General features: G+C 39.1%; 1 protein-coding gene across 1 annotated transcript in view; it reads left to right on the top strand.

The window, feature by feature from the left end:
- LOC102020713 (melanoma-associated antigen B4-like) overlaps positions 1-4,036 on the top strand; it is a 5,565-nt gene extending 1,529 nt beyond the window's left edge. Inside the window, exon 2 of the mRNA XM_005410905.1 lies at positions 944-4,036. Within this exon, the coding sequence (XP_005410962.1) occupies positions 1,005-2,096 (1,092 nt within the window). The 5' untranslated portion in view covers positions 944-1,004 and the 3' untranslated portion in view covers positions 2,097-4,036. The remainder of the gene's footprint in view (positions 1-943) is intronic.
- Positions 4,037-11,015: the final 6,979 nt, after the last annotated feature.

Below are 11,015 nucleotides of genomic sequence, written 5' to 3'. Positions count from 1 at the left end.
TCCTCCCTCTTCTCTCTCTCCCTCTCCTCCTCCTCCTCCCTCTGTTCTCCCAGCTCCCCCCTGGGTCCTCTTCCCCTTTTCCCCTTCTCACTCACCTTCTCCTTACCTTTCCTCCTGACTTTCCATTCCTGCTCTTCCTCTACCTTCTCACCATCTGCCTCTTCCCCTGCTCCCATCCTGTCTTCCTGCTCCTCACCTCTACTTACCTCCTCCCCCTCCTCCACTTCACCTCTTTGCCCCCTCCTCTGTTCTGTCTCTTCCCCATCCTCATCCTCCCCCTCTTTCTTTTCCAGTAGTGTGGCTATTTGAACCCAGGAGTTTTGTCACGGTCTACAACTGCAGCCCTTTTTTAATTTTTATTTTTTGAGACAGGGTTTCGCCAAGTTGCCCAGGTTGAACTGCATCACCCTCACTTCCTTTCTTTTCAGTTCTAAAGGAGATAAGACTCTTAGTTTGAGGATGTAGCCATCACTGAACAGAAGGGAGTGTGGTACAAATCCTTATGTGGAGCCAAAGTAAAATGCTTAAAGGAGGGCTGAGGAACCCAGCGAACCTAAGGTAGACACAATCTCACTGAATTCTCAGCACTATATTTTTTCTGTGAGGGTAATGTACAGAAGCTCTCCTTTAAATCTTTCTCTATTACTAGCAGCTTTGAGGTGTCAATTTCAGACTACCAGGAGGAAGTGGCCCAGGCAGTACCAAGAGTTGCTGTGACACTCTGGAAAAGTGAGAGACCTCAGACACCAGAACACAGGAGTTTCACTGCCAGTGCTTGGCTGTCAGTCCAGTAGGCCCTAGGCAGGACTGAGGATGCAGCCTAGGACTCAACCTTCTGAGAAATCTTAGGGGACCCAGTGACCAAGACATTGAGGCCTTGGTTCTAGTCAAGATGGCCTGTCTCTGCCGAAGATGCTCATAGGATCTCATTTTCCCCATCCAGGTAAACGAGTCACCTGTCATCCTAAGCATAGTCCTGCCTGCTGTCCCACACCATAGCCATCATGCCCCGGGGACAGAAGAGTAAGCTCCGTGCTCGACAGAAACGCAGCCAGGCCCGAGGTGAGGCCCAAGCTCAGGCCCAAGCTCAGGCCCAAGCTCAGGCCCAAGCTCAGGCCCAAGCTCTACAGAATGCTCAGGCCACTGCAACACAGGAAGATTCCCCTTCCTGCCCCTCTTCTGTTGCTGGAGATGCTGCTGGCCTTCCCCAGAAGTCTCTAGGAGAGCCATCCACCAGCACTGCTGCTGCTGCTGCTGCTGCTGCTGCTGCTCCTGCTCCTGCTGTTGCTTCAAAGAAAAGATCAGGCAAAGGTTCCAAGGGAAGAGGGCCAGAAAGGGAAGGGGCTGCTTCCCCCAAGGTCCCATCCTCCAGTGAGAGCTTAAGAAAAGAGCTTATGGTGAGGAAGGCAGAAAAGGTGATGCAGTACCTGTTGAGCAAATACAAAATGAATGAGCCCATTCTGAAGGGGGAAATGTTGAAGATTGTCCACAAAAGGTTCAGAGAGCAATTCCCTGAGATCCTCAAGATAGTCTGTGGGCGCATTCAGCTGATCTTTGGCCTGGAGTTGAAGGAACTCAAGCCAGGTGGTAGTTCCTACACTCTAACCGCCATGTTAAATCTCCCCGGTGACAAGAACCTGGGGAGTAACTTCCCCAAAAGTGGACTTATCCTCTCTCTCCTTGGAGTCATCTTTTTGCATGGTTCCGCTGCTGATGAGAAAGACGTCTGGGAATTCCTGGACATATTAGGAATCAATGATAAGAGCAAGCACTACATCTTTGGAGATGTCAGGAAGCTCATCACTAAAGATCTGGTTGAGGAAAAATACGTGGAGTACCACCAGGTTGCCGGCAGTGATCCTCCACGTTACAAGTTCCTGTGGGGTCCCAGAGCCTATGCCGAAACCAGCAAGATGAAAGTCTTGGAGTTTTTGGCCAAGGTCACCTGTTCTGAGGCCCGTGACTATCCATGCTGTTATGAAGAAGCTTTGAGAGAAGAGAAAGAGAGAGCCAAAACCAAAGTTGAAGCCAAGCGTGGAGCTACTGCTCAAGCCAGTCCAAGCCCGAAGGCCAGCTCCAGCCTCTCTGCACGCTAATGATATGTGAGGAAGAATCTTCACTTTGTCATTTAAAATGCCAGTTAATCTTTGTTCTTGTTATGTGTGAATAACATTTGAAAAATTTTCGTTCTTACATCACTCAAGGACCTTCTTTTCCACAGAGTGTTTGTTTAGGTTTTCAGTATAATTTTATGATTGTTTTGGATCAGACATTCTTTAGTGTTTACAGGTTTTGTGATAAGGTATTGGTTTGTTTTGAAACACAAATTGGAATTCCTGAAATCACTTTGATGATCCACACCAAGGTAACATACCACCGAGACAGGAGTATCCTTGGAAATAGGAAATATCCACAGTAAAATATTTGGGATCAGCTCTGTGATAGTTAACTGTTGCATCAACTTGTATAGGGAACACCCAGCCGATTGGATCATCTTAATTCTGGGTGTGGCTGAATGGATTTACTGAAGACAGAAGACCCAGTCTGAATGGATTAAAAAGGGAAAGGAAGGAAGAAGGCTTACTTGTGAGTCTTCTGAGGAGCTCCAGTCTGCATGTTGAACATCATCTGGCTTCTAACACAGACCCATTGGTCTTTGATGACAGACTCTTTGGCCTCTTGTTAGAGACTCCCACAGCACTCTACAGTGATCTCCAGACATTCTAGTTTTGACGGAATTCTCCTGTTCTTCAGCATGCAGACAGGTGTTTTGCACTGTCACACCTGACGCTGTGGGTGGCCATTGTAAGCCTACCTTGTAAATCCTAATCAGTTTGTATGTTCTATTTTATTTTGTTCTCTAGTGTGCATTGACTGATATATGCTGATGAAGAAAACTAAAAGATTCTCACTTCTTACTTTGCTTTACTTAATTCAGTTTCTCTTTTTGTACATTTAAATGGCTTATACCTAAATTTGCTTATGTTGTTCAAGAATGTGTAAGAAATTAATCCATCCCAAATTTGAATGTCTGTCTTCGGGAAATTTTCAAGTTTTGTCCCGGGGTTGTAAAGTCAAATGAGTTAACTCTAGCTCATGCAATGATAGGTTGTGGGAAAACTAGCACTACAGAAGTGGATGAGATTCTGTTTCATGGAGAAGTAAGAAACAGTGGAAAGTAGGGATGGAGAGAAGACATGACTTAATTTTCCTTGATAAGAAGCATTTTTGCCTAATGTTTTCTGATTTTGTTTAGTTTGTTACTGTCCTTCAGTGCTACATATTCTGTGATACCATCTGGTTTAAAACTTTAAAAATATTTGAGGTACATAGATGATAAATGTTTCAGGTGAAATTCATTATAGTACTAATGCCAGTCTTTAATGTCTTCATAAAAGGCAGACACTACCACAGAGGTTCACTTATGCTACATACCTACTTCCCCTGCTACAAGTCATAGCCTATTAAATTTCTAGTGTTCTCTATTCTGCCTTCAGGTCAGTTTGGTTTGGTGCTTTCCACATTATGAAAGAGAACAAGTAGTATTTGTGTGCATGGCTTATTTCACTTAATATCTTTCAGGTTCATCTGTGTTGTTACTAATGAGAGTATATCCTCTTTATGACTGAATAGTATTCCACCATGTATGTGAACCACCTTTGCATTATCCACTCATCAGTTGAAGGGCACTTAGGTTGATTCTGACTTAGCTAATATGCAGTTACTTTTTAAATGGTCTTCCATAGCACGACTAAATCATCTAACGTGTGAATAGGACTTAATTTTTCAAATGAGTCACTCTAAGGTACTGCTGTGTGTTACAATATTTGTTTGATTAATCTTCTGTTATTACCCCTGCTGATCATATGGACTTCGACCTTTGGACCAAGAATAACCTTCGGCTTTTCTACCATTGAGATGTCAGTGTTATATTCAGAGGGATAATTGGACTACCTAAGGATAGTGACTGGAACGTCTGTGAGTTACAAACATTCATTGTAGAAACGGTTTTGTACCTATTTGTCATTAATGTAGGTTTTACACAAGTTTTTGTAACCAGTTTCTTTTAATACAATAAAAATTTAAAGATTCTGTTTCAAAGAAAGTCTTGTCTTTACCAACTTTTAGCTGTGGAAGACTAACATATTTACCCAAAGAAAGTAAAGTTGCTGACTAGCCAAATCAGTTAGTATCAGTGAATCTTCAAATCAGAAGATTTAGTAGGATAAAATACAAAAGCATCTCCTTTTCTGATGGCAAAAATGAATCAAAGAAGCATCAAAATTCATGCACAGGAAAATAACAAGTAGAGCTAATTTGTTAAAGGGTACATAGCAAAATATCACACTTTCTCACTTATTTTAGTGACAGCACTGATACCGTCTTAAAAATATTTTTTTCTGTTTTTAAAAGAATGTGTTGATGCATACTGTATATACCACATACTTCCTCAGTTTTACACAATTCAATAGTTTGGGCATATTGCATTTTTAAAAATTATGGTAAAACATTTAACTGCACTATTTAGGGTTATTCTTTATATGCATGATGTTGTATATCCATCATCATTAACACTTTATCCTTGTGAAAAAAGTACATGCAAACAACAGGTTTTATTCTCAGAACTTTCAGTATTTAACTTCAGTATTCGCTTGTGTGGTTTTCCTAGAATAGTGAGATATAATTTTCATTTTTTCTTGTCTAGATGGAAGGTGTTAATTTTCCTCTGGCCTCTTTCATGAGGTATTCTTTATTGTTGATTTGTGTAGTTCCAACATGATACCCCTGGATCTGCGTTCTTGTTTTCAACATTAATTGTATTTGGTTTCTCTGAGCTTTCTAGATCTGTTGTTTGGTGTTTCAAAAGAATTTTAGAGAAATTCTGTCATTGTTTCAAGTATTTCTTCTCTCCTTTTTTTCTTTTCTTTTGACTTTACTCATTGTGAATATCTCTGTAGTTGTCCTGAATTTTCTGTATCTGTGTGTTAAGAAATTTATTTCCCTTCCTTCCTTAGTTTTGAATGTTTCTATTGAGATATCATGAGTCAGCCTTTCCTCAGCAATGTGAATCTATAATGACCCAAAGATATTCTTCATTTCTAGTATCTCTAGCATATTTTGAGGGGGGTAGTTCTTACAGTTTTCATGTCTCTGCTTACATTTTTTATCTAGTCTTACAGGTGGTCTATCATTTACTACTGATAAGATTTAAATGTTTCAAATCTCAAATCTGATAATTCCACAATTTCTGTTACACCTGACTCTGGTTATGATGCTTGCACTACCTCTTTAAGCTATGTTTCATGATTTTGAGTATGTCTTTTAAAATTTCCTGGTATCTAACTGCGATACACGAGGTTAAAGGAACTGCCGTAAACAAGCTTTTGGATATATGGTGGTAAGATACCAGGAAGGGAAATTGTTCTTTATTTCTATGATTAGCTCTCACTCTTGTAGGGAAGGTATGCCTTTGCCTGTGGACTGTGAATCTCACCCAATTGCTTCAGTGTTCACTGCCCACCCCTTACCTTGAGTAGGATGACTCCAGTGTATTACAGTTGGGTATTTCCCTGTCCCTTGTGAAAGGCTGGAGCTAACTAGAGTTAGATACTGTTCCTCCTCCAGATCGGTTAGGTTCAGCGAAAACCACAGAAGGTTAGGGTCTGTGTAGTATCTCCCGAAAGCAGACCTTGTTAAAAAATTATTGTGCACATATTAGAAAAGTGCCTTTTCTTTTCTAGCTTGAATCATGACAAGATACTGGGAGAATGTACTTGAGCTTCTATGGGTAAAACGAAATTCTACCTGATGATGAGCCCCAGGCAATGTGTGAATTATGTGAGATTTCAGCTCTTGCATTTAGCATCCAGAAACTTGAGTTCTTTGTGTTTTTCTGTTGGCCTCTTCAATTTTGGGGTCAGCAGATTGCACTAGGATCCCACTTCTCTAGCAGGTAGATTGTTTCTTCAGGTTTAACCGTTAAGACCAAGTGGCAGTTTGCAAGCATCACACTTCATGGAAGTGTGTCCAGCTGTTTTATTTTTGAAAAAGATTTTTTTTCTTGTATGTAAATGTTGTCAGGTCTTATATAATAAAAGCTTTTGCACAGAACTAAGTTGGATTCCAGAAAATGAAGGAAGTATCTTTGCAAAAATGCTTTCAATAAATATCCAAAAATCTGTTCCACAAATTTAAATCAACATCTGAAACAGCCTCAAATAGAAATATATTAACCAAAAAATTTAATCTGAAATTCTTTATCTACATTCTGTAACTAGGCTATCCTAGAGAATATCTTTTTCTGTTCTGACTGCCAAGTTTATCCTCTGTAAAATGAGGCGACAGGATAAAATAATTTCTGAGATTACTTTATGTTCTTCCATCTGTAAAACTATCTCAGCAAATATTTGTTATCTGGGAAACAGAACTAGAAGTTGGGAAATACGTTGAAAAGATTCTGTTCTTGAGAAATAAGTTAATTGGAAGGTAAACACAAGTTAAATGTTGCCGGTAAGACCCAGAGTTCAAGGAGCAGTGAGGTTACTACTCAATTTTGTAATTATGGATGATCTCTGAAAGCTGTAATTTTGGTGGGGACATGTCTTTGAGGGGCTCATGGTAGTCACAGAATAATTGAGTGACTTTTGGCCAGAGGAGAATAGAAAAGACAAAAGTAAGCAGTTTGTTGCACCCAGTGATATTTGTAAAGGAACAATTAGAGATGGACTTAGAAGTAGTCAAATCATAGTTGAAATAGGTCAAATTGAGAAACTTAAATTGTACCCTTTGGGTAAGGTGAAGTTGTTATTAAGGGGATTAAAGTTTAGAACTGCTATGCACATTGGTATTCAACAATTAACTCTGCAGAGGTAACATTTGAAGTAGAATAAAAAAAATAATTTCAAAAGATGAAGAAGGGCATTTCAACCATAGGGAATGCTGTGTATAAAGGCACAGAATGGCGAAAATGCACTAAGTACCAGCGAAATGGAAAGCGGTCCATTATGGCAAGATAACAGAGCATCACATACACACAGTGAGAGAAGAAAAAGTGGGAACAAAGGAGGGTTCAACTTAGAGGGGCTCAGAACAGCAGGTCAAGTTATTTGGATGTTATTTTGCACAAAGGAAGCTTTCAGGATTCTCAAAGAAAAGACTGACATGATCTAAACTGCTCTTTATGAAACCCAAAACTCCTACAACTAAAAAGAAAAAAAAAAAATAGCCAGCCATAGCAGGGTCCACCTGTACTCTCAGTTACTCAGCAGGTTGGGACAGGAGGATCACTTAAGCCCAGGAGTTCAAGACGCCTGGGCAACACATCAAGACCCAGACTCTATATAAGTAAGTAAGGAAATAAATAAGCACAGCAACTCTAACTCCAACTTAAAGACAGCAATAAAAAGAAGATCACATTCCAGTTGCCTGGGCAAGAAATGAGAGACTGGAGACAGGCAGTGAACACCAACAGGGTAATAGATAACCAAGTAAAAACAAAGGCAGAAACATTAAGATTGAACAGTGCAAACAAAGAAAACACAAGAAAAAAAGCAATAGTCGTGTTAATAACACGTGTTGCAGATATCACTTGTCTGATAATTGTGTGTCAGAAACTGTGCTTGGATCTTTACATATATTATTTCATTGAATCTTTAAATCTCTCTGACACAGGTCATCCTCATTTTTTCTGATAAGAATATAAAAACAGAGAAGTTAACAAATTTGCTTATGGTTACAGAGTTTCTACTCAGACAGTTCTCAAATACTTTGTTAGTTCTTGGCCATTCTTCTGGCTTATTTCTGCAAAAGATAGAGAAGTACTCCACATAGATGTGTATGTTCTTTCCCACACACACACACAAATATTTTGTCTTTATTCTCACAACATTTTATGGGAAGGAATCATGTTTTGTGTGTCAATATTCCCGACTCCTAATATGTTTTCAGTCTATAGTGCACACTGAACATGAACATTAATTTTAATTTTTTTTTTTGCTTTTTCTCCGGTACTGGGAACCGAACTCACGACCTTGCACTTGCCAGGCAGGCGCTTTGCTGCTGAGCTAAATCCCCAGCCCCAATTTTAATTTTTTAAAGCACTGTACTCATGAAACAAGACGGAACAGAGCAAACTTGTTTGTGGATTTGCTCCAAAGTCCAGTATACATTCTGAACAGATGTTTTATAGTCATGTTCCCCTTTTTCCCCTTAGAGGGTCCCTGGAAAGGTTCACAGAAGCACATTTAAGATATTTCGATGTCCTAATATTTTGCTTAAAATGTGTAGGGCGAGGGATGTAGCGCAGGGTGCTTTCCTCGCACTCATGACCTGCTAGGTTCAACCCAGAGGACTGAAAAAAAAAGGGAGAGGTTGGGGAAAGAACCACTGTACCTCGTCCAGAAAAGTAGAGCAGGGAATGGTACATTGGCCCTCGTGTTCCCTGTTATCTATTCTCATTTCTTCACAATGATGCCCTCTTTGCTGGCAGAAAATGTATTTCAATACATCAGTCTTTCCTTTCTTACATTATTGGTAAAATTATGCTAAAAAAGTATATGTTTCCCCTTATACAACTATGCATATATTGTTTTAAATGTTTACCTGCTTTTATAAAGGAAAAATATCCTGTGCTTCTTACTTAAGAATAAAGTTTTCGAAAGGGAAGAAATTATTTTTTTATTAATTTTAATTTTGGTAAAATAAACCACACAAAATTTACTATTTACTTGTTTTAAAATGTATATATCAACCATGTAAACCATATTCACTGTCTTAGTTATTTTTCTCTCATTGCTGAGACAAAATACCTGACACCCAAAGTTAAAGGAGGAAAGGTTTATTTAGCTCACAGTTTGTAGATGTTTCAGTCCATAATCAGCTGGCTCCAAGGCAAGGTGACATGGCATACAAACATCACAGAGGAGAAATGCATTCATCGAAGGCAGAAGATACCAAAGCAAGCAAGGGACATTAGTAGTTTTTTCTCATCCTTTTATATTCTACCTAGGCTACCAGGCGTAGGACACTGCCAAACCAACCAGTGAACTGATTTAGTATCACACACCCTTAATCCTTGCCTCACACTCTAAATTCAGCCGTCTGTGAAAAATCCCCACCTATGACTGCATGAGGCTTTGGAGGGACATCAACACACATTGTAACATTCAAACCCGGCGTGGTGGTGCACGCCTGTAATCCCAGCACTCGGGAGGCTGACGCAGGAGGATCGTTGCGAGTTCGAGGCCATCCTGGGCTACAAAGTGAGCTCAAGGTCAGCCTGAACTGCATAGTGAGACCCTGTTTCAAAAAAAAAAAAATGTAACATTCAGATTGTTGTGCAGCCAATCTTTACAACTCTTTGTGTTGCACAACTAAAAACCCATACCCATTTAACACCTCCCCATTGACTCTTTCCCCAGCCCTTCACAATTATCATTCTATTTCTGTATCTATGACTTTGACTACTCTTGGTACAATATAGATGCAAAACATACAGTATTTTTCCTGTTTTGACTGGCATATTTAACATTTTTTTCAGTATTTGGAGTTAAACCCAGGGCCTTGCCCATGGCGGATAAATGCTCTACCACTGAGCAACATCTTTAGCCCCTTTTTCTCATTCATTTTGAGGCAGGTCTCACTGAATTGCCCAGCCTGGCCTGAAACTTGCAATTCCCAGCCTCCAGAGTTGCTGAAATTACAAGTATGTGCCATCGCACTGGAGTTGGCTTATTTAATTTACTATCTTCGTCCAGGTTCATGCATGCTCTATAGCACACAGTAAAATTTCCTTACTGCTTAAAGCTGAATACACTCCAGTGTTATGTATATGTCACACTTTATTATCTCTTTGTCAGTGATGGAGAATTGTGTTTATTCCATCTTTACACTATTAGAAATAAAGCTTCAGTGAGTGTGGGTTTCCAAATATCTCTTCAAGACCCTTACTTTCGATTTTTTGGGACAGATGCTTGAAAAGTGGAACTCCTGTTAGAATGTCAATTTATTCTATCTTGTGTATTCTGAGAAAATATCACATAGTTTTCCATAGTAGCTGCATCATTTCATATTCACCACCTATGCACAAGGTATGTATTTTTCTGCATTCTCACTCACATTTTTTTATTTACTCATTTTCTTTGTAACAGCCATCCTAACTGATGGCAGGTGATGAACAAGAATTTTGAATGAATTAATGAAGTTTTAAATTGTTATTTTTTTAGACAAGGTCTTGGAATGTAATGCAGGCTGACCTGGAACTCACAGCAATCCTCCTGCCTCAGCCCCTCCAAGTGCTGGGACTACAGGCATAAACCACCATGCCTAGCAGGTCTAAAAATTAAAGTAAAATATTTCTAGACTAATTTATCTTTATTCTTCCCTTCAATACATTCCATTCTTCCTGAGAGTTCATGCAGATGCTACTTGCTCCAAGATATATTTTATTCTGTGCTTTGCCCAAGTTATATGACAGCACTGCTGAAATTTCCCATGAAAAATAATTCTAGATGTCAGAACTTTTCAATTCTTTTTGACAAGCATCATACAAAGATAGATTACCCAGCTGACCTCCTTCACGGTCAGCCTATGGCAGCTTGGCATAACGTATGTTTTAGATTGGCCTGGACACTCTTTTACATGTGTAGGTGATTCTATGTCATTAAGCTAGCAAAAACATAATAAAATATCATGGATTAGATCCACTGTGTTACTTTAATAAGTCAGTCGAATATTGTTTATTGTGTATACATTATAAAAGAAAAATGTGAAAATAATAGAGATGCTTTCTTTAGGGAGAATGATCATATCACTTAACTGTATACTGAGTAGCAAGAACAATTTAAAGAAATATATTTTTAAATTTCAAGCCCAAAATTATCTGCTAAAGGTTCGAGAACTATGGCTTATTTACTTTCTTAAATTGAAATATAAGTGAATATTTTAGTCAAAATGCATTTGTGAAAGCAAATAATATAGTCTTCCCCATATGTATTCATCAGAAATCCTCAAATTAA

This window comes from Chinchilla lanigera, unplaced genomic scaffold (genome assembly GCF_000276665.1).
Source record: "Chinchilla lanigera isolate Chin_1 unplaced genomic scaffold, ChiLan1.0 scaffold00138, whole genome shotgun sequence".
Lineage (NCBI taxonomy): Eukaryota > Metazoa > Chordata > Mammalia > Rodentia > Chinchillidae > Chinchilla > Chinchilla lanigera.
The sequence above is the reverse complement of the archived record's forward strand: the minus strand, read 5'-3'. Positions and strand labels throughout refer to the sequence as shown.